This window comes from Sceloporus occidentalis, unplaced genomic scaffold, assembly GCF_023333645.1.
Source record: "Sceloporus occidentalis isolate IW3139 unplaced genomic scaffold, rSceOcc1.0.p SCAF_40, whole genome shotgun sequence".
Lineage (NCBI taxonomy): Eukaryota > Metazoa > Chordata > Lepidosauria > Squamata > Phrynosomatidae > Sceloporus > Sceloporus occidentalis.
The window spans coordinates 6,763,540-6,791,213 of NW_028317020.1; the positions used below are offsets into that span (position 1 = coordinate 6,763,540).

Here is a 27,674-nt window from a genome sequence, read left to right on the forward strand (position 1 = left end):
TTTTTGTTCTTTCACAGTGGGCAGGGGGGGTGTTTGTGTACGGGAGAGTTTTTGTCTTAATGCCTAGACATCACTATACGTTATAAAGGTCCAACCACAGGGAGCTTCTGCCGCAGGTAGGAGCTTGGCGGACCCTTGTTTAATTAGCAAGATCTCCCAAACGTCTTAACCTGGTAAAATAAGACTTATTTGGGGCAGCGCTTCATGGTGGTGGAAGGGTCTAGAGCAGCGGTTCTCAACCTGTTGGTCGCGACCCCTTTCCGATGGTCTTAGGAACTGAGACACCGCTCCTCTATCCGTCTCCAGGCATGTCCACCCACATACGAGTACCCGGCGTGATGACATCGTGCCAACCCCATCACATACACCCCGTACAAATACTGGTGTGACAGGGTTGGCGCCATAGTGTACTTATGCAGTTATGAATTAGCAACGAAAATAATTATGGTTGGGGGTCACCACAACATGAGGAACTGTATTAAAGGGTCGCGGCATTAGGAAGGTTGAGAACCACTGGTCTAGAGCATCTTCTTCACAATGAGTATAGAAGTAAGGCAGTTATAACCACAGCTCTCTTCAAACCCTAGTGTGTCTGCAGGAATAAACCTTGTGCCATTTATTTTTTTTATTTTAGTTTGATTGTATGATAGGCACATCTTACTTTTCATAAACCTACCCTAGAGCCATCAATACACTAGTGAGAAAACACTTGTAGATGCGCTATAGCTAAGCTAAGCTGCCTGAACCCACCAATCAATCAATATTCCAAAAGTGTGCAATTTCTAAAACAGTTTTTAATATTAACCATTCAGGGATTGGCGAAAATCACACAGCCTAGCCCAACACTCTCCAGCCAAGCGTGCAAACTATAGCTTTTCACGAGAATGCCACATCTTTAAAACCTACACAACTTTAAGCCCTGACAAGTTAGTTTCTTTTCGGACCAATTGCATGATTTTAGTCAGTCAAAATCCCAATTGTATTTGCTTAGCATTTTATATGTCAGTCCAAAAAGTCATTTTAAACCTGGCTGGAGTGACCAGAACACCCACAGTGGGAGGACAGGGTGTACTCCTCAGCCCTGTCTAGTAAAAGTTATGTGCATATAAGCACAAGGACAATCCGATCGTTCACTTTGATAAACGTCTAGTAAATAGTGTTATTGAAGCAGAAGTACACAGGATTCATACCACTTGAACACGCTATGTTGGCATATGCAGTTTTAATTGAAAGAAAAGAGACGTACAAATTAAAGGGAGAGCTCAGACTTGGTAAGTGGCAAAAACAGCACAAGAGTAAGCTTCCTCTTCACAGAGTCTCAAAACAAAAAAACCTAAACCTAACTGTGATTTATATACACAAGGGCAGAAAGAAAGAAAAAAAAAATTAGCTTTATACAAGTCTGTACACAAGTTCATCTGCAAGGATCATTGCAGCCCCTCAGCATGATCAGAAAAAAACTAAACAGAAATTAGACATGCCCCTTTTCCAAAAGGCTTCCAGGGCAAAATATGCTGTTCCAAACAGTCTGCAGTAATATTCAGCAGATGGGGAGAGAGTAGACGCTCCATGTTCCTGCAATTTATTTATTTTTTTTTTTATTTTTTTTTAGTAGACCCTGCATAGCACAGCCCAAATTCTAAACAAAACAAAACGCAGCAGAAGTGTTATCAGGTTTGTGATCATTATACTCCGCTTTAGAGGGGGCTGGACTAGGCAGAGGGAAGCAGATGGTGGCACAGTTCAGCCTCATTGTCTGTATTCCAGTTCATCCACACTGATCACTTTAGCAGGCATTGAAGGGAGAGGCTGCTGCAGGACATCAGACCCAAACCACTTTGCCAGTCCAACAGGTGAAGTACTCCTCAGAGGACGCTGCTCCATCATGTGAAGCCCAGGGCGGTTTGTCAAGCCTTGTGAGGGAGCATGGGTTCCTGAGAAGCCAGATCCTGCCGATCAAAAAAAAGAATGATTAAGGATATTATTGACATGGCAATTTTTCTGTCAGAGAAGACTGTTTGTCTCATGACATTTGTATATGAAACTACTTTTGCTTTAATATTTCTCCAGAAATTGTCAGCCCAACCTAGTATGACTCTTACCGGCGCGCGGCACTGGTTGTTGCATCATTGCGAGCTGCAGAGGGTTTGAAGGACGTTGGTTCAGAATAGGGTGCCCTGCAGCTGGTAATGGGTAGAAAGGCTGACCAAGAACTGATGGGGAAAGAGCATGTAGAGAGGGCAGGTCAACACCAGATGGAAGTAGTCCTGTAGCATGGGAAACCAAATACAATTAAGTTATATTATGCAACATGTTCAAAATGCTTCAATTAACCCCCTAATTACTACATACCAGCTTGCAGGAGAGGAAGATGTTGTGGAGGAACACCCTGCGCTAGCATCCTCTGTACCAACCCTGGGTGCAACTGGTGGGATGGCCGGACAACTGGCACAATGGGCATCTGGTGAAGGGGGCGCAGAAAAGATCCTGGTACTGGGGATGCTAGAGTGGGAGTTCTCCTCCCTGCAGATTTGGGACGGTAGTCCTGGTCTTTGGTGTAACGGCCCTGCTGGGGAAGAGGTGGGGTACCAGCTGAGTGTGGCGAAGATGGGAACCTTGTACCCACTACTGGGGAGGTCTCCTGGGCAGCAGTAGTTTCTGGACTAGATAAAGCTCCATCTGTTAACGGGAGGAAGAAACCACCAAGTTAAACTACAACTTAAGATACATAACCAACCACAATTACACACTTTTTTTTTATTTATTTATTTAAATTATTACCTTCCTGCACACTTCTTCCCTCCTCTCTTCCCTGGTAGCTTTGCTTTCCTGCAGAAGCCTCATCTTTACTCTTTTCTTTGCTTTCATACATCTTTCGGATTACTGAGGTAGGCGTGAAAGATGGGGACAACTATGGGGTAGATAGCAGGCAGAGGGGAAACAAAAAATGAGTCACAATGAGCCAGCCATAAACAAGAGGTAATTATGCAGGCATGGTGGTTTTATTCTTGTTATACCTGTGTAGAAAAAAACTATACAGCCAACCATGTAAGTTATACTCTGCAGAGCAAAACAAAGAGTAAGCTGATATGATGCTCTGCGAACTCAAACATATAAACCGGGTCTTTTCATCCTTGTGCAGACCAGCAGTTATACCACCTGGTTATAAGAACAGAACCAAACGTGTGTGTTTATTTTTTAAAGAAAGGCTTCCTTTATTTATTTATTCATTCAACATGTCAATCATGCAAAGCCTTAAACTCTGAATTTTTACAAATATTGATTTCCTTAATTCGTACAAATGTCTGAGAACAAGGAGGGACCCCCAACAAAACAAGCTAAAAAGCAAGCCCTAAATTTTAATTTTGTTGTTTTTTCACAGACGCTTTTCCTTGGTACTGTAAACAAGGCCTCCCAGAGAGCTTCTGCAAAAAGGCAGAGAGACTGCCCCCATGGGGCGCACTGTGGCTCTGCCCTTATGCAGAAGTACCTCAAGATGTCATAATATTGCTGACCGATTCATGGTGAAAGTTTCAGCGAGAGAAACACATTTTGTTTCCAATAGGAAAAACCCCCTCTGAATTTGGTCCCAACCGAATGTTTGAATAGTTTTTTGTCCATTTGCATGGCAACACAATGGAACGTTGTTTACTGGACCGTTCCATTGACCACCAGGAGAGGACCGCTTTTCAAACTTTGTTCCAAACCACTCTCACACACTAATTCAAATGAAGTAACATAGCAAGTTAAAAGCAATAAAGCGGACCTATGTTAATGAAGACTACACATTTGGAAGCAGTACTTACCATGCTAGTGACTGGGGCACCGGGTCCCGGAGATATTGACTTCCCCCGTAAATTGGGCACTGGAGATTTGGGTATCCTCTGCTGCTGTCTGATTAAGAGTAGGCAGAAATCCAGGTTGATTTGATGCTATTGTGTATACCATGACAGAGCCAGCAGCTAGTTAAGCCCTACTCACCTGCTCCGGTAACCATCTCTACCTCTGTCCATGGGCATTTTTCCATAAACGGAAGGATAGTAGCTTGCAGCTTGGAGGGCAAGCTCATGCGATAGTAATCCTTCCATTGCGGCTTGATGCAGGTCCAGCGGAATAACCTACAGAAAAATAAATCACATAATGCTGGGTATAGCTGGAGGCATTAAAAAGCCTAAGAGGAGGGTTCTTCCACCCTACAGATCTCACTAACAGTATTGTGTACAGTTCTGGAGACAAACTCCAGAAGTGTATTCACATATTGGAGAGAATTCAGAGAAACACTACTAAAATAGTGAATGTTTTGCAGGGTAAAAGTTATCTGGAAAGATTAAAAGCGATCTCAATAAGCATAGCTTGGAAGGGCTTTTAGGTAGATTACAGCCTTCTAGCAGACGTGGTAGAGGATAATGCCGTGAGGAAGTTGTTTGTTTTTTTTTAGAAAGTGTGTCAATCTAAGATGAGACCAAGGAATGATTAGGATTTCTTTAAAGCAGAAAACAAGTTTGGTAGACTACATGGGCTAAATGTTTTGGACAAAACAAAAGCACTTATTTCTGGATGGGAGTACAAATATTTAGTACCATACCTATGGAAGATTTTAAAGAACTACAAGTTCACCTTAGTCAGCCTCTTAAATTCCTAAACCTGGCTACTTGCTGGTTAATTTTAATACAGATCTATTCAGTTTGGTCACATGTAAAGGTTCAGTTTTGGTGGGGGATTAGCAAGTTGTCAGCCAAGTTGTCAGCCAATGATTGCAGAACACTGAAGTTTTACCTGTGCCATCACAGGGCTGTCTGCTTTGGGTACACCTGTGAGGAACTGCTCTCCAAGGAGATGCTGGGGACCTGTAGAGAAGATTACAAAAAAAAAAAAAAAAAAAAAAACATTTATAAAAAACAAAACAAAAAAAAACAAAACACCAAAAACCAAAAGCCACAGACCTGATGCACAGCTATGTACACCTAGACTGTATACTTGCCAAGAGGAGAAGGTATTCGATTTCGAAGATAGTCTGCAGAAGAGGCTCGTGGGGGGAATGCTTGCGGTATTTTAGGAGATGGGGACCTTTGCCTTAATAGGGAAGATGTGGAGTCCAGTGCTCCCATGAGATTGTTCATGACATTGGAGGACGGGTCAGGGATTGGAGGGCCAAGCAGCTCCTAATGGGAGACAAGGCAGGTTTTTGGAGATTAGCAAAGATTAGTACAACTCTGGTAACAGACAGAGAACCATTCAAATAATTTATACCTGTAAAATATTACGCTGAAGGGCATTTCCCATAACATCAGAGGATGCAGACATCAAGTGAGCATCTAGATTTCTCTATACACAGAAAATAAAATGGCTTTATACAGCTGTAGCAAGGTTACAAGATAAACTTGAAATGAAACCCAAGAGTGACACCCACAGCCAAGTGAACAACATCAAGTGAACACAAGCATTAGACCAGGCATGATATATCACAACTGCGGCCACAACACAATGACAACAAGACCACTTTGGGAACTTTGAAGGGTAAAGGTACATTTTCTATGTTCAGCGAGAAGCAACAATTTAAAGACGATGCACATCCCAAATCGCAGTTAAGTTAAGCAGAGCAAGTAAAAGCCATGCAATACCATTATTGCCTAGGAACCAGACAGTTTCATCCATTTTACAGGAGGGTTGGAGGAAACTGCACCAACTACAACAGACTTATTAAACTAGATTAAAGAAGGATACATAAAAATACCATATCGCAGGCACCAGGGAGAGGCTATATTGAGCAGCCAGCAGCCATTTCCTTGCACACACACATTATTACTTACATTATCTTTGGGCTGAGAAGGCAGTGTCCCACTTGCCTTCATACTGCTTACGAGTTTATTGAAGGCAGACATATCTGCATCCCGTCGAGGTTTTGCTGGGCCAGCCATAGCCGTCAGAGCCTCTTCCAACTGCTCAGCCATGAACGGTGTTGCAATCTTTCTTTCCTGTTCCACTTTCAACCCCTTGAGCCCAGCTTCAACCTCCTCCACTGATAAGACCACGCCAGAATGTGCTGATCCAAAAAAGGTACACAGCCGGTGAGCAAGGTTTTGCATCACTGGTAATTTATTTATACTGGAAAAGGCAGCTTTCTATTGTCATGTGTTAAGCATAGCCTTTCATAACAGGAATCCCTAAACTCTGTATGCTCAATATAGAAAGTACTTTATAGGCCACCTTCTAACTAAATCAGAGAAACCATCTGCCTTTCGAAGACAAGATTCATGGAGGGTATAGAGAGAAAGGTGGAGGGAACACACAAAGTGTAGCATTGTAATTATTACCCACAGCCCTTAAAACTCACTGCTCTCTCGAAGCTTCTCTTTGTTAGCAGTCAGGCTGGATAGCAGAGGCTTCAAGTCCACTTTGGCTTTGTGCAACATCTCCAAGATGTCAACTTTCTCAGCATGGTCTTCTAATTGGATAGGAGCAAAGTAATTTCCAGTGCTTTGCCCAATGGAGGGAAGCACCTGTTCCAACCCTGCAAAACAAGTGCTGGTTTAAGTGTGTGCATCTATGGAAATACTCTCAATGTACCGGATTTTAGTATATTTTGTTACATAGCTGCGTCCCCCACCCCCCCATTTTCTTATTTGCTGTCAATCTACCACCATATTAGCTGAGAAATTATGGAAGCAGCACAGCATGTACAACACAGGGAGAAAAACACGCATAGCATTAAACCAATGATATGTAAAGAATACCAATCTTAGCAACATTTTACTTCCCAATGTCTGCTCCCAATCAAATTCTACAACCCCTTCTCTATGCCCAATTTTACCAGCTAGCCTCTCCAGTTCTTCATGGGGCGTTGAACGCAGACTGCTGGAACGGCTCCCTGAGTGACTGTGATTGGAAAACCACCTGCTGAATCTGCTTGCAGACACTGATCCCTCACCCAGAACATCCTCTATCATCTACGAGAAAGACAGAATCAGATATCCAACCTTGTTAGCACCAGGGATCTCTTGAGCTGGGATGGAGAGACACTTACTTGCCAGAGATGTGTCTGCTCTGTTGACTCGGTATGTCTGGTTTGAACCTGAGCTCCAGATTAAATAGGTCTTAAGGCGTCCATGCCAAGCAACCCCCCACCCCAAAGAAACCAGTATGACAAAAAACCAGTTTAAAAAATAAAAAAAAAAAGCTACCAAAACTCTTAAGCATGTTTGCAAATAAAATAAAAAAATCAAAAAAAAGTTTTCCACTTTAAACTGTCAGAATCACAGCACAAAAACTTTTAGGAAACTTTCACTGGAATCTAGACTCATGTACACACTGCACAAAGCAAAGACAAGGGCCAAATAAGGATGGGGATACACATAAGATACCAGTTTTCTGACTAGGTCTTGTCTGAAGTATGGCAACAGTTTCCCAGAGATGGACATCATCACGATGTCCAGTTACAATGGAAATTGGAGATATCAAGCCAGGTTAAACAAAGCCCCTACAAACACACACACACACAAAAGTGTATCACCATAAACCAGTGAATCCACCGTAAGTGCAAAACCCCATGTACCAAGTGATGTGACCAGGAAGCATCATTCAGTTTAATAATGAAAAGTTACAACCACCTTCTCAAACCAATCAACCCACTTTGACTAGACATGATACTTCCATGGGCTAGAGTGTGCTGCCCGCAACTCACCGATGCCAAGCCTGGCACACTTTTATCCAGGTTAAAAAACTCATTAAAGTCAAAATCCCCCGGGCCTTGTAGAGCTGGCTCTCGAGGCACTTCCTGGTCTGCTGCACTCTCAGAAGGTAGGGCAGCTTCTTCTAACATTGCCCCATTGCATTCAAATCCTAAAACAGAAAGGTAGTTTTGTCATAACTTATTGCTTAATTTAACAGGTCTCCTCCTTGGTACACATGCCCTATACTAAACAGTCATTGGAATACACCTAACTGATTGGTCACACTTTCAATTCAAAATATTGTCAGCTTGATGCATCCTACAGAAGACCACAGCTACTAGAGGCATGCCAGCTACACATTAAAGCGTTATATTTTAAAGTTAGATGAACATGGGGGAAATGTCAGTCTATTTTTTACGTTTCAGACATGTTTTATACTCAGAGATGGTCCGTTAGCAACACTGGGCCCTCTCAAGCTGCCTTTGATACACTTGCCTTCTTTGATTGAGACTGTGCGTTTACGAGTTCTTTTCCGCCCCTTCTGATCTTCCTCTAAGATTTTGTCATCAAAGCCAGTAAGTTCAATAGTTTCAGATTGGCTAGTTGGACCCCCAGAGAACCACTCTGGTTCCTCTTCTGTATAAGAGTCATTTCTCCGCCTCTCACCAAACACACGCTTGCTGTCCCCATATTCTCTCTGAATTAAGAAAAAAAAAAATGAACACCAATACTTAAAACACACAAATCTTAACTGTAGATCTAAAATCAAGCATTGAAAAATGTAGCAAACTATGCTTTCATGGATATAATATTGTATTACTAAAAATGCTCTCACCCTGAATCTCTTATCTTTATATTCCTTCTCTCGCTCTCGACTGTCCCGAGGCTCTCTGATATCCTTTTCTACTCCACGCAAGTCACGATCAAAGCCCCTTGCAGCCATAATCCTTCCACTACCAATCCGTCGGCCACCAATGAGACGCAAGCTCTCATTTTCCTTGTTATCGAGGGGGCTTCCAGCTCTACGAGAGTTGACAGCTGCCGTGACATGACACCCACCCCCAAAGCTCCTTCTCTGTGGGCTGAGTACCACGTCAAGATCATCCTCTTTCACACGCTCTCTTGGGTCTGCAAGGAACAAATGAAGCCCATAAATTCAATCATTTTTAAAGTATGCGATATAGGGTGGAGCTCTGTCAACAATAACTAAAGCAGGGCTGACTGCCTTCAAACTCACCAACTATCCTGCGTTTCAGAGATGTTCTTTCCGACTCAGGCTCCTTTCTCAAGGCATCGACAGGAGAGCTACGGCCCGAAGTCGGGTAGAGGGATGCATGCCACTTCTCAGGATCCCATACACCATCACTTTTGCCAGAAAAACAGAATTGGTGTTAAAAATCCAATTGTGTAACAAAACGGGAGAATACGGACCAGACACTAGAACAATACCTGTCGTATTTATCTAGCAAACAGGAAGGCCGCTGTCTAGAATGAGGGAGCTCCTTGATATCCAGCAGTTCTTCCTGAAATGAAAGCACATATAGCTTTTTACCTTCCGGTAGGAGTGCGACTTCTCACACACACACTAAGTTCTCCATTAAGAAATTAAACGAGTTTTCATCTCGCTGCCAGTAGTACATGCCTTAGTATAGCAGTGACATGATTTGCTCCGGGGGGCTTTCTTGATGTCAGCAAAAGGGTCTTTGCTGTCAGTTTCTTCTTTATGATCCATGCTGAGAGGCCGGGGTAAACACTATACACCTACCAAATGAGACAAGTCATATATATATATATAATAAAAAAAAATAAAAAGCATAGCCATGACCAGCCTGCCATTCGAACACACCAATGTTTAGGTTAGGTTAGCCACCTGTCACACAAAGTACCGCCGGTAATGTATGGCGTACAGAGCGTGGTTCCTCTACATCAACCCAGGGAACAAAGCACAAGCTATAAAACTTCCCTCTCCCGACACGGAGTAACCACGCACAGTGCCGAGCGAGCCCGGAACCTTTTACCTGCTTACGATATGGGAGCGGGTAGCAACAATGGAAATGCTACTCCACAGAAACAAGGCCTAAAGCTGCCGGTTCCGCATTCAGGGAGTCGTGAAATTGCAGAAACGCGAAAAATGCCCGCACACCATACAATACCCGGGAACCTGCCCACCGAGCCCAAGCTCACCGCTTTTACTTGAGCACACCCCCACGTCCTCCCGGTCCCCCCTCCCTCTAATACCCCCCACCGCGTACACACACGCCGCTTGACGCACAGCACGCACGGAACGCAAAGTACGTACCGGCCCCGTGGCTCCCTGAGCCCGGCCTGCCTGCAGTCCACCGGGAGCTTCGGGGCCCTCAATCCTTCGGACTACGACTCGTACCGATTCCTCCAACACAACTGCCGGTCACAACAGGCACCAAAAGACGGCTACGTCAGTAGGACCCCAGACGTTTAACGTCATGTAGTGACGCCGCCAGGCGTGGTTTCTTACCTTAACCCTCTGTCTTCCGGCGAGGGACGTGTGTCACGTGATAGGGACGTTTGCTTGGGTAGTGCCAATTTATTGTATTGAAATAAGATAGAGATGAGCTTGAAGGTAAAGACTGTATACACTAATGCAGTTCAGCACCCATTGGGTTCATTCATCTGCAGGTGCCATTGGAGGGAGATTATGTGATATTTTAGGTTACTTTTCCCGCTCAGACCCCAATAATTTTTGGCAATCATTTTCTTTCCTCTATAGGTACCTCCCAAGTGTCTTTCTTTAGGAGCGACAGTCTGTAATTTCTATTAAATCAAAATGGTGGGTAGTAGTTTGTCCCAGTGTTATAGCGCCCAAAACATAGTAATAACGTCTATACAATCAGCAGAAAGTGTTCTTATAAATGGAATTACGTAAAAAGATGCATTATTCTTCTTATAAGTAAATAATTAAACTGAGAGGTCATAAAGTCGCATAAAAAGTCTTGGTAAAGCCCCACCCAATCACACCTCTAACCACACCCCCTTTAGCCATTTGAATTTGGGAGGCATGTGATGGTAATGAAGTTCTTTCCTGCCTACGCTTTTATGAACCGGAGGGTCCTGGCTGATAAAGACAAGGACGCTCTATTCTTTAACCGCAATGTATTTGACTGGGTCAAGTTTGGAGCCCTGCGGTTGCTATGGCGCCCCCAGTACATGGTCTGAGTCGGGCGCAGAACACCATGTTTTTTGTGTAGGTTACACACAGCACCTTTTATTTTTGCGCTTGCTGATAAGAGCCCCCGACCCCTCCAAGCACTTTTTTTTCGGGTCACTAGCCCCAGCCTTTTAGGCTGGTGTGCAATGCACGAAACTTTTATCACATCAGGGTAAAAGGCTAAGGCTTCATTATGGAGCACTTTTGTGTATAGTTTTTTTTTCACGATTGCACCATTTTACAGACAGTGCACGTTTGATTTTTATCTGGTTTGGGTTTTTAACACACTGAAGCTGGGTCCCCTAAACGTCTCGGTTTTTCTGATAAGAAGGCCTAGGTAGGCCTTATGGGTGGCTCCCCTTGTCGTGGGTCTTTTGGCCAGGCTCCCCTGAAAAACAAGACCGGGTGTTCACTGTGGCGTTCTGGCACATTTGGCGCTGAGCACCTGCACTGTTTGGCTTCAAGAAAAAATAATCGACTGGGCTAAGCTGCGTTTATGTGCAGACCTGGAGGCTGCCTGTGCTGTCAGACATAGTATGCAGTTTTTACATATTGCCGACCAGCCCAGATAAAATGCTGCCCTGCAGTATGTGGGATGTATAGACTTATGGACGGGAACCAATTAGTTATACACATACTGCATGGCAGCGCTTTATCTGGGCTGGTCAACAATACGTAAAATATGTGTTGTGGTAAACATGGCCCACGTGGGCACCCTACCAAAGTCCTCCGCCTATCTCTGTTTCATTCCTGGTGCTCCCCACCGTGGGTGTCCGTGAGCAAGGGGCACATACACTGTTCACCCCCAGATGTTCCCAATTGAACCTATAGGGTAATTTGAAGAAGTGATGACGGCACATAAACGGATGGGTAGTATGAAAGAAAGTGATCTGGAATGACGTGAATGATATCAAAACTAGTTGAAACAGAGGAAGGCGTGAATGTCGGGGACGTAGCGTAACATCACGGCCTGCCACTATCATAGCTTAGCCTCCGTTTGGAAAACGTTCTGCGGCTGCTTGTGCTTGTAAAGTTTTAATAGTAAAAAACATTTTTTTAAAACTTAAGCGCCGTCTTGCTGTTATTTAAATCCGGTTTCGGTAAGCTGGAACAGACGGCTGGTGAGTAAGTTCAATCACCAAAGGGTCTCTCAGCCCACCAGGAGCACATTATATTCGCACGCAGAATTATAACATACTGTTGTCAGTTTGGTGGCCATATTGTTACACATCTCATCAGGACACAACATTTTCATGTTGATGACAAGGAAAGCACTGCCTGCCCGTGGGATGTATAACTGAGTAATCAGCCTATACTCCCCACACACTGCACAGCAGAGCTTTATATGCGCAGTGGATGTGAATGCCTCCTACCTGTTGTGTGTTGAAGACGCTGTCTGTCATTAAACTAAAAATTACAGAATATTACGGAAGAATCATCATCACCAAAGTCAATCAATTTAAAGTTTCTCCCCAAAAGCACGTTAATAAGGCCAGATTAGAGAAGCACCGATTCACCTGCACCCTCGCGAGGACAACTCCTACAACTTTTCACATGCTGAGAAACCCTGCTACAGACATAGAAACCAAGACAATGCCCACTAATACACAAGCGACGCTTCATTGCTAGTATACGTGTTAGTGCGCATGCGTACAGTAAATCCGACTCCTCTCTGAGGCGCTCCAAGCAGGCCTCAGCGTAGCCAATAGAGCAATTGCTGGGAAGTTGATGAAGTCACGGGTGTCTGAGTATAAAAACTAATCCTATGTATTTATCCGGGGGGGGGGGTCTCTCTCAATCTCTCAATTTAGCAGAGTAGAAAGCAGTTTTTCCCACAGTATTAGTTTATTTAACCGTACACGTTCATTACCCACCCTCTATAAACATGGTCACGTTTTATGGCTGACGCTAAAGCAGCAAAACTCCGGCGTCCTGTCTCCATGCCAACAGGCGGGAAGAAGCGCGCGGAGGTATAAGTGGGCGGGGCGGCTGGAGGTAGAGGTAAAGTCGTGACAGCATGGAGAGAGTAGTGAGAAGAAGGTATGTTTCCTGCAGAGTTATATTAAGGGATATATAGATGGTGCCTCAGTGTCAGCATGTAACATATACAGTATTTACATAATATGCAGCTGACAGCTCAGTATGCGCGACAGTATATGTCAGTATACATGACACTGGTTAATGTATAGTATATGCTCATGCTTAGGACCCCTCAGGGGGTGATGGGGCAAAATCTCAGGGTGACTCAGTTTGGAGCTCACGCATTCATACTCTATATTGCTCTGTTGGTACTTAATTCTCCTAATTGGTGCTTTTTTTTATTAGTATGTCACAGTTAATATCCCTGTTGGAATGAATGTTACTCAACGAGTCATTTAGTTAACACGCTAGATGAGTTGTTGCATATAAAATGCATAACGGGCCGTTAAAGGGTTAATATTTAAGATTATTGGGGGCAGCTCAAGTTCCCAGGTATGTATAATTTTGCTTGCTTTCTGACTGCATCTGATCATGCCTGCTTGATGATGTGTCAAAAAAGAGCACATGCCCTCGCTTAGGTGCTTTGATGTTTTGTTAAAATAATGCTGCAATGAGTGTTTGATGGCTGCTTTATTCCCATATGTTTGATCCCTACTAATCTAGCCCATCATACCTTTACAGGGTACCCGGGAGTAAGCCTCCAAAGAATGTCCGTCCTGTAACATACCGCGTGGGGTATACATGGAATCGGGGAGGCAGGCTGAAAGAACTGCGTATAAGGTTTGTTGGGACTGGAGGTTTATGAACAGGCAGAAAGGACAGTTACTCCAGAGAAGCCTCAGTGCCAGGGGGACGGAGTATTCAGAGTTCATGGCTGGCATTTCTTTTCCTGGAAGTGATGCCAACAATCAGCGTGTAACTGTATGTAAGAGTTGGTATAGTTAATTGAGGATCCTGTGTGTTGCGTTGAAGCTGGCTGACCGCGGTCCCAAGGTTGTTAAAGTTTTTCATTTTCCTATCCACCGGTTGATGGTAATCTGTATCACAATCTAAGATTAGCTGAACCACAAACATTGCAGTGAGTAATACATTGATGGTTTTCGTCCATAGATTTTTGGGGACTATTATGCTCTATAATTATTGGATGGTGTACTGTAAGTGTTTTGGTAATTGAGAAAAATGAGCTTGCAGAAGTATCAGTACTTACTACAATGTGAACACTGTTGTTAACACACATTGTTTAGGAATTAAGGTATCCACTTTTTTTTGTATTCAGTCTTGATTGCGTAACAAATACTCTCCTCCATGTAGAAATCTGGCCAGAAAGTTCCTGCTTCTGTGGATTAGAAAAACATTTGGAAGAGTCCTTCCTTCCACTGCAAGGTAACAAAGTTTAATCTGTATGTTCCATCTCTAGTGAATTAATTTAATGATTGTCTTGGATGTTTGGAATTAAACATTCCTGTATTAGATGACACACTGTCAACCATGTGATTGTCTTACCTCTTTACACTTTTATATGCTTTTTTTTTTTTTAAGGTTTTTTTTTTTTCTTGTTCTCTGATTCCCCCCCTACGGTTTAAACTATTTAAATTTATGCATGAGCTTTGTGTCAAGGAAAAAAGTCAGAGTTAATAACTTTTATTTGGTCAACACAGGAAAAAAGGTAAAGGACATAGACGGTTGTGTTTTCATTTAGATCAAATAGATTGAGTCGGAAGAACAGACGTCCGAGGGCCCAAAAGCTTTGGCGACTCTACCTCTTTTCCTGTGTTGACTAAATAAAAGATACCAGGTTTGACTAAAGACTCCATCTTCAATTGAACCAATACCTCTAAATCCTTTTTCCTTGTAGTGGGAACATAATAATCTGGATTATTGTTTTAAGTCTTATTTAAACATAAAAAATAATTAGTGTTTTTTTTCTGCAGGCTGCACCACTCCAGTTGGTTGTTGCGTTCATGTTTTGACAAGTGGAAAGAGGAGTGGTGGGTTTTACACAAGGAGTGGAGACTTGGTATCCGAGCTGAATGCCATCACAGGTCTGTGTTACGTATTTTAAGCTCCTCCACGCAATATAGTTTTGCTGTTCCAAAGTCCAAAACTGTCTGTGCTGTTGGTCCACTAAACAGACTAGGCAACAGATGTGAGAAAAGGTGAGCAGGTCCCGAAATTTGCATTATAATTGCAAGCACCTTGCAATTATGGCACCAATCTTACATGCATGTGATAGAAGGACCTGCTCCTTTTGTAAGCCTAATGTATTGATGTGAGAATGATCCATGAGGTCAGATCAGTCTTCCATCAATATATTGGATGTGAACCCTCAATGGGTTCTTGTAACACAATATCAGGTGATCCCTCATTATTAGCGCAACAACTCATTGCATTATTGTCCTTAGTAGCTCTTAAGGGCTTTGACGGTTTATTGCATAATACTCTAGATGGTGCCTTAGAACGGTAAGCTGATGATGTGTGAGTAAACATGGAGCATAAAATGTAAAGAACGGTGAATTTCATGCACTGGCTAGTTTCATAGATACTCTGACTAGCGAGTGTAATTGGAATGCTGCATAGAGGTACTTGGCAGGTTGGTAGGTAATAAGGCATTATCTCCTGCTTTGTTGTTTGAGGGTCCGGTTGCCAGCACAAGACAGTATCATAGTTTTTGTGCCCTGTTATCTCTATCACTTGTACTCAAACTCTAGGAATGACAGGGTTCTAGTAAAGCTGCTATGTGAGGTTTCCCGCTTACGCTGCACTTTTCCCAACCTTGCAGGTATGTACTATACAGGTTGTGTTTCCAGGCATGGCAAAGATTTGTGCTTACGCAACGCAAAAAAAAGCAGAAGGACCAGGTTGCGGAGAGTCATGGTGAGCGTTACAAAAACAAATTATTTTTTTATTTCTATTTTTTATATATATATATATATATATATATATATATATATATATATATATATATATATATAAATACTGAAGGAATTGTGAGATGGAAGAGCCATCCTTTGTATTTTTTTTTTAATGTAGTTATTGTGTCATTTGTTGTTCTCAGCCCAGAAATGTGTGCTTTTTCAAGCATTACGGCGATGGATAATCTATGTAAGAATCCAAAGGACTAAAAAGCAAATGCTGTCTGAGGCGTTGGAGTTCAGGGACGAAAGAGTTCTACAGTGAGTAGTCAGAACATCGTTGAAACTTGTTGGGATTATGCCCCTGTCGCTGTACCTGCTTGTTCATATTTGTCTTTGTTACAGAAACTCTTGGAAGACATGGACATTCCATTTTCAACAGAAAGAAATGGCGCATAAAATGGAAACCCTTGCTTTAAAACATTGGTCATTCAGTCTGCAATCCAGGGTATGTAGCAGACCATAGCTGCTTGATGATTAAGAAGAGCATTTCAATGTTATTTGTTAACCCTTAAGGATAAATGATTGCACATTGCATCGTGCCGGTGTGGAAAATGCAGCATATTTATCATTACCAGCTCTGAACAGCCTTGAAGAAAACGTTACACCAACCTCCTCCTTCAAAGATCTTGTCATACCTAAATTGATTTATCAGATTATCAGAACTGCCTATAGCTTATATGTTTTTGGTTTTTTTTGTAGTTCGTGTAATTGTTTTAGATATGTGTGGTTTAAAAGTAAGGGGTATTTTACCCTAAATAATCTGAACAAAACCTGTTGCATTGCTAGCAGTATCTTCTCAGTTACCAGTATTGAGGTTCTTAACCTTCTCTTTCCCTCACCCTCTCCAAGGTTGTCTGAACCAATCACGGAGAGATAACTTAATGGTATAATCATTCAGATCCTGTGACATAAATGTATATGAGTGTCTAAACACCATTTGATTATTATTTAGCGTGCAAAACTTAAACTAAAAGACAGGTTGAAAGGCACTGCTGATTGTCTAAGGACTTTGCTTGGTTCTTACAGAGTAATGAATTATCTCTTTTATGCTTCATCAACATCCCCCTGCCCCTTTTTTGACCTCCTGTAGGCCTGGCTGCAATGGAAAGAGTTGTACTTTCACATCCAAATGGAGAATGAAAGGGAAGAGCGAGCAATGATGCACCACCGGAGATGGAAGCTCCAGGAGGTTCTCAGAGCGTGGCTGCTTTATTTGTATAATCGTAGAGAGAAAAAAAGGGAGCATAGTGAGTATTGAACCAGTAAACAGTAAAGAAATCACAAGCCTGAGTAATTTGCATTCATAGGTTAACTGGTTTTTCCAATGAGCTGCATTATTTGAAGCCTACAAATGAAGTTTAACTTTTTTTTTGGCAGGGTTGGCCATGGGTCTTTATCATAAACACCTGACCGGCATATATTTTTCCACGTGGCGATGTGCCTTGGAGAGAGCTAGGAGTGTACACGCTGTGGAAGAGCATTGCGAGACCTTGGCTGGGCGCTGTGTTCTCAGAAGAGCTTTTAATCACTGGAAGCGTTGTATCCTTTCTCTATATTCCATTGCGAATTGCACCTTAGTAAACATTGTCATTGATTTTATGTGAGTGTGAATAAGAGTCTTTGCGCTATATTGTCATTTTCTTTAACGTAGATGTAGATATGCTAATATGTTCTGAGAAATACCATCTTTCAGAAATTGCCCAGGCACATGACAGGCGTCGCCTCCTGGTAATATTTCTCACCACTGAGCTGATGCTCGTCATTCTCCAAAATGTTCTTTAACCCCTTAATGACAATTGCCGGTCCTGGCACGGCACGGAAAAGCATGTGCTTTACGACAATTGACGTGCCAGGACCGGCACGTCTTTAAACGGGTGCAGAAAGCGATCTACTATCGCTTTCTGCACCCAAAAAGCGTTGCTGAATGCCTCGACCTCGAGGCATTCAGCAACGCCGCGATCGGCACGAAGGGGCCATCTCTGGCCCCTCCACGGGGCGTCAACATCCGCCATACTTTGTATGGCGGCGGACGCCCGTTTTAAAAGCGTTTAGGAGGCGATCGACGATCGCCTCCTAAACTTAAATGGTGTCGCTGGAATGCCTCGATCAGGAGGCATCCAGCGACACCAAACACTAACCTTTTGATGGGCTGTGACCGCTCCGGAGAGTGGTCACAGCCGCAGCTGCCGGCAATCTTCGCCATCAAGGAAGATGGCCGCCGTCCTGTAACAGGAACCACAAATTTTAAAAGTTCGCTAGATGGTCCAGACCATCTAGAGAACTTTGGCTCCACTTGCAGGTTGAATACAGGTACTGCATTCACCATGCAAGTCAATGGAGCCCAGCTTTCTAATCACAGTGTGATTAGTAAAAATAAATTAAAAAATAAAATAAAATTAATAATAATTAGAAAAAAATTGTAAAAAACAGTAAAATGTAAAAATCATTTCCCACTGATGTCACTATCGGGGGAACCTCCAAGTTGAAAAAAAATGTTAAATTTTTTTAAAAAAAAAAAAATAAAAAAAAAAAAAAATATATATATATATATATATATATATATATATATAAAAAATATATTTTTGTGAGCAAGTCCTAAAATTAGCATATTAGCTTAAAACAATTCTCGCATGGAAAGAGTTAAAATACTGGCATATTAAATGCCCGTGGGGTGTCTACTTTTAAAAAATGTATGATTTGATGGGGTAAATTGAATGGGCCGGGTTCAACAACGTCCCAATTAACACGGGGGGAAGGATGGCCACACATCTAATTTCCAATTAGAAAAATGCACACGTACCAAATGTGGCCTTTTAGTTCCCCCAAAAAATGACACACCCATGCATGTGGGGTATCGCTGCACTCAGGAGATGTTGCTGAACACATTATGGGGTGTCGTGTGACAGCGGCATATACCAGGAGCTGTAAATTCATACATAAAGTAGGTGTGTGTGGGAAAAATACACACACAAAAATATTACTGCAAACTTTGAAAAAATGCTGGTGGTAAAATATGTGCATGCAAAGAGTTAAAATACCAGCATTTAAAATACCCTGTGGTGTCTAGTTTTGAAAAATATATGGTTTTGTTGGGCACACTGAAATAGCCTGGCTCAAAGATGTACCAAATAGGGCATGGGCAGTGGATCCCAAATGCCAAAGTTCAACATTGAAAAAAGCGCATGCCCCAAATGTGGCCCTTTTGCCCCAAAACAGCCAGGCAAAATCATTCATGTGAGGTATCGCTGTACTCAGGAGATGTTGCTGAACACATATTGGGGTGTTTTGTGATAGTGACATATACGAGAACATTTTAATTCATACCTGAATTAAAATGTGTGTGGAAAACCAAATGCAAAAAAATGACTACCACAAAGTTTGACAAAGACTGGTGGTAGATATGGTGCATGGAAAGAGTTAAAATACTAGCATTTGAAATACCCTGGGGTGTCTAGTTTTCAAAAATATATGGGTTTATTGGGCACACTGAAATGGCTCGGCTCAAAGATGTACCAAATAGGGCATGGGCAGTGGATCCCCAAATGCCAAAGTTCAACATTGAAAAATGCGCATGCCCCAAATGTGGCCCTTTTGCCCCCAAACAGCCAGGCAAAATCATTCATGTGGGGTATCGCTGCGCTCAGGAGATGTTGCTGAACACATATTGGGGTGTTTTGTGATAGTGACATAAACTAGAACATTTTAATTCATACCTGAAGTAAAATGTGTATGACAAAACAAATGCAAAAAAATGACTACCATAAAGTTTGACAAAGACTGGTGGTAGATATGGTGCATGGAAAGAGTTAAAATACTAGCATTTGGAATACCCTGGGCTGTCTAGTTTTCAAAAATATATGACTTGATGGGGTAAATTGCATTGGCCGGGTTCAAAGATACCCGAAATGGCACATGGGGGGAAGAATTACCAGATTTGGAAAAAATGGCTTTGAAATAGCAAAACGCTACCTGTACTTATTGCCCCATAATGGGTAGAAAAAAGCAAAAAAACATAAAAACATTGGGTATTTCTAAACTCAGGACAAATAGTAGAATCTATTTAGCAGGTTTTTTCATTACCTTTTATAGATGAGTAAAAGATTTTTCAACTAAAAGTTAGGAACAGTCATTTTTTTCTAAATTTTTCACCATATTTTATAATTTTTTTAATAGTAAATAATATGATACAATCAAAACAATGTCATCTAAAGAAAGCCCTTCTTGTCCTGAAAAAAACAATATCTAATGTGTGTGGGTTCAGTAAACGGGAAAGAAGAAAATTACAGCTAAACACAAGCAGCGCAGAAATGTTAAAAAGGCCATTGTCACAAAGGGTACAAAAAGTAAAATCAGCCTTTGTCTCGAAGGGGTTAAGCAGATTTATTACATTTACATCATCTTTATCTTTTCAGAGGTTTGGCTGTCACATGCTGAAAGTCAATGTCTGCCAGGTCCACACATCTCAACTGAGAAACCAACAAGCTGCCCAACAGTATGATGTGATGGTGGGCATACAGTAACTGAAATTGCTAACAGCTTCATAGTGTCTACATAGTTGTCTATGTAGTTTGATATTCAAAAGCATCTTTTTTTTTGGGGGGGGGGGGGAATCTTCCAGAACACATCGGTCCATGCTATCATGCTTCCACAGCCGTGACAGCAGTAAAAGCCAGGTTACCGGCAAACCAAATGTTCACTAGGAATAAACGTATAAGGAAAGGATCAGCTCTATTTTTTTATTCTCCGACGGAGCAGCTTAATATTAACATTGACTTCAGACTCTATTTGTATGCCCAGTGCAAATATGTTCTACATAGCTGCTAGTACAAGGGCAGTGACCTCGGTGAATTATAGAATATTAATGTTCCATTTTGTATCAGAATTGCTTTTCATAATCCCATTTTTACCCTCCCAGCTCATCTGCAGGTCTTGGGAAATCTGGAAGTCCCGTTTGCAGCAGAAAGAAGAGGAGCAAATCCGTCCCCTAACAATGGCGGCACATGCTCACTACAGGTAGTATTTGTCTATTCCAACCAACTTCCAACAACAAGCCTTCGCGTTCTGCAGGAGAGATGTTACTGATGCCATATTTCTGTTGCTTTAGGCAAACGTTGATGCTGAAGTCTTTCAATGCGTGGTTACAGTACAAGGAAATACGACAAACGAAACAGGTACATAATGTGTACTAGAAAGTAGGAGTCTTCTCAACTTCCCACTCAGTATTTTGCAACTGAATATATCTCCTTTTTGTATAAGACTGTACTTGATAGGTGTTTATATAGTTAGTTTATAAAGTTATGACACTAAGAATATGATTCGGCGATATGCACCACTTTGTCTGTCTGGGATTCAGGTTCTACGTAGAGCTGCAGATGATCAATTTGCAAGGGGTACGTTGCCTCGCAGTTTCCAGCGGTGGAAAGAACATCAGATCATTCAGAAGCAGAACAGGGAAATGGAGGAACAGGCCACACAGTTTCACAGGTAAGCGATATACAATGCATATGTTCTAAAAATCCACAAAATGATCTTTGTAGTAAAATCAAATATTAAAAAGCAGGAGTTGTTTCAAAGCAAAGTGTGGAAACTCCTTGTATCCCTGGAAATCAACAATTCTTGTATATTAAATTCATAAATAACAATATAGTCTGTGAACAACCCTAATGATATAAGTTTAAACTAATATTTGTGTTATAACTAGTGTTTTTTTGTTTTTGTTTTTAATTTGATCTTAGGAAATATACAGCTGTTAGTAACATTACTAAAAGATTTCAAATGAAAAGTGTTTGTTGATTCATTTGGGTAGGTGTAATCTTCTGGAGCCTTTACTGCTCCACCAACATTTTAGTCCATTAAATAAATAAAATGGCAGTGGGCACATTGCTTGCTTTGGGGGTTGTAGTTTCCTGACCGAAGCGTTTTCTAGTTACCTCCTTCTGTAGCATAGGAAGTGAAGAGTGGACAGAAGATGATAGTACATAGGGCCAAGTGCAGGTGGAAAGGTAAACCTGTGCTGAAGTCTTCATTAATATCCTATTTTGTGTAAAATATAAAGTACCCTTTTAGGTTTAAAGCCCTAAATCCAAAACAATATTTTTTTTTCAGTCGAAGAACCAAATTCTTTGATGTTTTTACACGCATGGTAGATTCTGCTTATACATTCCAACAAGTCCATCTATTCTAGGAGCGTCTCCTGTTTGGGTTTCAGTGACAGATGTCTCCTGGCTGAGTACCTCTTGAGTTATACTGTATATGTTCTTTACATACAGATTAGGAATGATCACTGTATTGTGCTGATCCTTAGGTACTCTGTGCAAAGATGGATACTCTCCACCTGGTGTAAAAAACTGAACCAGCAGAGGGAAAATCGCTTGTCTGAGAGAATGGTAGGTCCTGTTGCTGACCACCCCAACATTGCTGTTGATTGCATCTCGCCATTTCCAAGACCATTATACCAAAAGGAGAAGAAGACTAGAATCGTATCTCCAAGATGGAGACAGTAGTTGTAGCTGTAGGCCTAGCAATTTATGTATTACCTTTTTGGTAATTGTTCCCTCTATTCATCACTTTTATTGCAGGCTATCCTACATTGTAATTGGAGACTCCTGGAGCAGCACTGGATCAGGTGGAAGGATTGCTTAGTGTCTGTCCTGGAGGAAAGAGAAGCTGACACTCTAGCTGTAGAGCATTGTCGAAGAGCCCGACTCTCAAAGGCTTTACAAATATGGAAAGCAAACGTGTATGAACTAAAATCTGAGTAAGTTCTGTACCTTTACGAAAGTACCTGTGAATTTACAATAGTTGAAATCACAGTCACTGACCCGAGGGTAAAATAATAGCTGCCCCGTCTCTCAAAGGACCGCTTACATTTAAGTATGTAAACGTAACCTTCGATATAAGATGGTGCATTACTCTCTCTAATGTGCAATACCCTATACAGCCCTACCAGCAGAGAATGCACATTATGGTACTTTAACCTCTTAAGGACCCAGGCTATTTTACACTACAGGAAAAGGGCAGATTTGTGTTTGCTTTCTTCATCTATAATTTCCCTCAACATTTATTCAGTTTTCCAGGTATATAAATGATACACTGCTAATGTAAAGGGGAGAGAATAACAAAGTATATATTTGTTAACTTGCTCTGAGTTGGTAACCACCCTATATGCCTAAATGATTTTCAATTATTTGGTTTTTTTAATATTTTTTTTATTAACTTAAATTTTATTATTATTATTATTATTAATTATCACTTTAAAAAAAAAAAAAAAAAAAAAGGAACAGCCTCCCTTCTGCACATGATCAATGTGGGGGGATTGGCAAAGAACAAAAACAAAGGCAATGGTTACGATGCTTACCCATGCTTGTGGTTTGCTGTAGAAGCGACCATGTGGACGGCAATGCGGGGATTGGATGTGCTCAGGCCAAGTTATCAATTACTCGGGAGCAATCTTATCTGATTCGTAACAGGCCCTATAGGACCATTTCTTTCCCTGTTTTCTGATATGTCATTAATCACAAAGGGGTTACTACGCATAAGGAATAAAACACTCGGTGAATGAGTTGCACTGTACCACCAGCTCCACTGTGGGTCTTACATGCTAGTTGCGGTTTCTCAGATCGATAGGAGCTTTGAAAGAACCCCAGGAAAAGGATGGCTGGACTGTCAGTTTAAATGCGTGATATTAACTCGTGGCCAGGCACTATTTCTTTCATTGATTAGGGAACTAAACTGTTGTCTCTTCACTTTCCTTTAGGCTCGGTTACTCGGCTGGCAGGTTCTCTCAGTGGATATGACCAGTCTGTAGCTGTTATTAGCCCGGTGGCCTTGGTGTACCATCAGCATGGTATCCTACTAAATAGGCTAAGATGCCATCAAAGAAGCATTGGTTGCTATAGCAATTGCACCATCTTCAGTTTGCTAAATATTTGCTTTTTATATGTAACCCAAAACATTAGATCTCTTATAAGGAGCGTATCTTGCCCCCCCCCCCCAATCATGGGTCAGTTAAACAGGACAGGTGACATTACAATTGTAAGCACCGTCTCAATTAAAAGTTGTTTACTGTAGTGTAGTTATCAGAAATTTACATGCGGATTCACATCTTGACAAAGGAGAAAGCAAAGCTGCACAGCCGAGCCTGTGCTTACGTTTAAATCTGTGCCATTTGTTGATGACTAATGAAGATGCGTGCCCACAGCAGATCACTGCTAAACCCCACACTGATTTCCTTCACAATGCGTACACTTGTTTCTGTATCAGAAGGGGCCGAGAGGAGGACGCCGTGCGTCATCACTGCCAAGGCCGTGTACAGAAGGCCTGGCGCTGCTGGAGAATGGTGAGGGGTGTTCGTTTGGCTCGGCCTACTTAACAGTGAACTTTTCACAGCGTGCTGCGTGGGGGAGGCAATGCCAGCTGTCCAGCGGGGCTGACAATATTGCAATTAAAGGCTTCTATGTGCGTGAATCGGTATATATGGGCGGAGCGAGTTTTAATAGACGTTAATTCATATAAGTGACGTTTATACTACAAAATGGGTAATCTTTCTTTTGGTGGCAGTTTGTGGCATACAGGCGTCAGAAAAGACAAAGTCAACTGAGTGCAGATCTATACCACCAGCAGCGCCTTCTAGCCCGGACTCTGGTGGCATGGAAGGTAAAGGCCTATTTAAAGTCCGCTCTTTTTTACTTTAAGGTGCAAGGAAATATTGTACACTATATATTACCCCCTGCCCGTTCTCACTCTGTTACAGCTTTGTTGCTGGAACTCACGGAAGATATTGCTTCAGGTGGAGGAGAAAAACAAGCAGCATGAGGATTCTCTCCTGAGGTTGGTTCTGTAACGACGAATGAGTTAATCTGCTTTGTGGATTTTTATACGTTCCTGTTTACGTTACCATGGTGTCCAGTGCGGTCATTCGTACAGCTTTTAATATATCTAATTGCTGCTTCTCGAAATATTATTATGCGTGTTATGTGGCTGGAAAAAATGTTTTCTTGATGCTATAGGCTGAAATCTTGATTAAGAGTAAACCCGAATTTACTTTGTGATTGTACATGATTTGTATCCTTGACTTGGTTAAGATTTTGTCACTTAGAGCTTCACTTTACACATGGAGAAGGCACGCGGTAGCACAATCTGTGGAGAGAAGGCTGGAAGCCCAGGCTCTGCATCACTACAGGACCACGATCCTTAAACAGGTTAGCCATCAGACTTCTGTGTGTACTGCGGGCTTTTAACGGATGCATAGTGACCCACATCTGCCGTAGGTTTTGCACGCATGGAGGGACACTGCGTGTATGCAGGCACATCGCAGAGCCCAGAAGGATGAGACCCTGAGGGAGGCTGTTAAGAGTTTGCAGAGAGGTACGAATCTGAACAAAGGAAGCTGATCGTGTGGGAAACCACCGTACCTTAACCTAGTATCTCTTACAGGAAGACTTTCCTACTTATTTCATCGCTGGATGGAATGCAGCTGTACAGCTAAGGAACTAAGGCTTAAGCTGGAGATAGCTGCAGAGTATCACGCCAAAAAACTTCTGATGATATGCATCAAGAACTGGAAATGTTACCATGCTCTTTGCTTGAGGAAAACGGTGAACCATTATTGTGTCTACATACAAGCTGTCATTGTCTTTATCATCCTAAAGCTTTCTGTATGTACAGAATGAGCTAAACTCACTGGATGCTGCTGTTTCTTGGCACAGCTGCTGCAGCGTCAGGAAGGCTGGTTCACTGCACGCAGACTTGGAAAATTCATCCTCGGACTGTGGCACCAAAGGGTAAATGACCAAACCCATCAAGTCTTGGTGAAAATTGTTAAGCAGTCCCTGATGTGGTTAAAATGTGTATTTCAGCTGGTGGAAAAGCAAGAACAGGATAAGAAGACAATCCAGGCCTTGTGGCACTGGTCCCTCACGCTCCAAGGAAAGGTATTACAGTCCTTTTTTTTCTTTTCTCCTAATGCCCTTTTTTGCTGTAGGATTTTAAAATGCAGTTTTTAATGTTAGTGTAGTGTACTTTTATACGAGTATAATAAGCATTAGCTCGCTGTATTACTCTTGACTTTTATGCCTAGGTGTTTGATGGCTGGCTGGCTTATGTCTGGGAGCGTCGGAGAAAGAAGAGTCGTATCAATGAAGCAGTGGATGTGTATCATGCAGACCTTCTACGGGAAGGGGTCTCCAGAATTTTGCACTACATGTCTGACATGAAACACTTAAGAGCTCAGAAGACCACTCAGTATCAAGTAAAGGTACAAGGCGTTTCACAATAATAGGCCAATAAGGGCTTGGTTAATTTATTCTGCTACGCTATACCTTTTCTCCATCTCTTGACTTCAGGAAGTGTACACCCTAAACCTCGCGGCACGGCACTGTGCCATGGTTTGGAAGGAGAAAGTTTTCAAGAAGCGCACACAAGTCCCTCAAAAAAAAGTGACTTTTGACATCCCTCCTTCCCATGTACCACGTAAAAGTGACGTAAGCCACACGGTGCCACCATCTGCACTCCAGTCTTCTTCTAGGGACAGGGAGCTTACTGCTGCACAGGGCAGCGGGGAACCCGTGCTGAGGTATGTGTAAGTAGGGCATCTATACGTTAATGTGTATATGCTAATGCACAGGTCAGGACACCAGTGGAGATATACTTACCAGAGTAGTCTGTCTAAAAGAGTACAATATTAAAACACTACTGCATCCTCGTCTTCCAACAAAGCTGCCTGGAAAGAAGTTCAACTTCCTTCAAGTCATAATTTAAATTGTGGCATGTTGAGGGAGCCCCCACCATTTACAGACTGTCCTATGATTAGCACTGTCGGTTTAATCGTAAACCCCCCCTATATATGATTGTACTACTACTGTGACGGGGTGATTGCCTGTCGAATCTTAAATCGTGTTTTTGCAGTATGGTATTGGATAGCAATTTGAGTTTTAAACCTTTATGTATACTTTATAGGGAAGTGTCATGTGCTCATCCCTTTATGCGATTTAATTCCTTAAGGAGTTGGCATTTGCCGTCTTTTGTTCTGTACAGAAGCACATTGCGGTCAGACAGGTTAAAACCCCGCACTCCGGAATTTCTGCTACACTCGTTGGAGAAAGAGGGGCTGCTGGGATCTGTGCTGAGGTGAGAGTTCAGGGGTGTAATCTAAAAGTAGTGATTCTTACAATACCAGAGAAGCACTAACAGGTACACTAATACTTTTGCAGTGACTGCGCGATGTCAGATCATGCAGAAACGGACTCCGTATTGAAGACAGACTTGCGACCAGAACCTGCAAAACCAGAGCAGGGCATCCGTATTGTGCCCCCGTACCCTGTGTGTGGTGTAAGTATCTGTCCTGCACAGCCGCCTGCAGTCGTTAAGACCACCTCAGCTGAAGCATCTATACCTACGGTTGATCTGAGCAGCCCACCTGCGGCACCTGTATCTGAAGTAGCTCCTTACTCGAAACCACAGCCTTCTGCACCAATTCCAGCATTAAGGCCTCCTTCATCTTTCACACCTCTGCCACAGAACCAGATATACCTGGTAAGTCATCGCTTGTTAGCCATTGACTATAATCACATCGCACAAGAAAAGTCGGTGAACCTGCGTTGTGTATACCAAAAGGAAAAGTATATTACGATTACTCTCCATTACTGCTACAATTAGCTGTTTAGGGTAGCCTCAAGAAGGGCAGACGAGGAGAAGGATGAGAACCTGGATTAGAAGATCCCCCAACCAATAGGTTGTTCATTAATAATAATTAAAAAAATAAATCCACAACAAAACGGTGATTGACTCATGGAACAGTCAATAGCAGCATTTTGGCTTCTTGCTATTATGGTAGCCAATGATCTTACAAAAGTTGTTAAAGTGTGTGTGTGTGTGTATATATATTATATGCAACCTCACTCGAACACTCATGTACACATTCTTTCT

The 27,674-nt window shown here is 42.2% G+C and overlaps 2 protein-coding genes across 2 annotated transcripts; one reads left to right on the plus strand and one right to left on the minus strand.

The window, feature by feature from the left end:
• Positions 1-1,749: 1,749 nt before the first annotated feature.
• LOC149290289 (eukaryotic translation initiation factor 4E transporter-like) lies at positions 1,750-9,402 on the minus strand. The gene is given in 18 exon segments (XM_089489536.1): positions 1,750-1,949; positions 2,097-2,267; positions 2,353-2,679; positions 2,782-2,911; positions 3,807-3,887; positions 3,978-4,118; positions 4,777-4,858; positions 4,981-5,162; positions 5,251-5,325; positions 5,811-6,043; positions 6,335-6,511; positions 6,812-6,947; positions 7,682-7,839; positions 8,160-8,367; positions 8,506-8,798; positions 8,908-9,035; positions 9,120-9,193; positions 9,313-9,402. Coding segments are annotated over 18 exon segments (2,886 nt in total).
• Positions 9,403-12,871: 3,469 nt separating this feature from the next.
• Positions 12,872-26,880, plus strand: LOC149290290 (protein SFI1 homolog). The gene is made up of 19 exons (XM_089489475.1): positions 12,872-12,894; positions 13,516-13,614; positions 14,766-14,876; positions 15,543-15,613; positions 15,890-16,007; positions 16,092-16,194; positions 16,840-16,996; positions 17,127-17,288; positions 17,407-17,477; positions 20,162-20,254; positions 20,665-20,762; positions 21,156-21,233; positions 22,054-22,135; positions 24,012-24,087; positions 25,185-25,345; positions 25,607-25,681; positions 25,828-25,998; positions 26,093-26,322; positions 26,784-26,880. The coding sequence occupies exons 1-19, from the start codon at positions 12,872-12,874 to the stop codon at positions 26,878-26,880; spliced, it is 2,076 nt and encodes a 691-aa protein (XP_089345601.1).
• Positions 26,881-27,674: the final 794 nt, after the last annotated feature.

Bases quoted from the DNA above. Each gene is read 5' to 3' on its own strand.
- LOC149290290 (XM_089489475.1), top strand. From the start codon at position 12,872: ATGGAGAGAGTAGTGAGAAGAAG. The intron at 22,136-24,011 runs GTAGGTCCTGTT...TTTCTGTATCAG, and splicing joins ATCGCTTGTCTGAGAGAATG to AAGGGGCCGAGAGGAGGACG. The intron at 25,346-25,606 runs GTGAACCATTAT...TGTGTATTTCAG, and splicing joins CTCTTTGCTTGAGGAAAACG to CTGGTGGAAAAGCAAGAACA.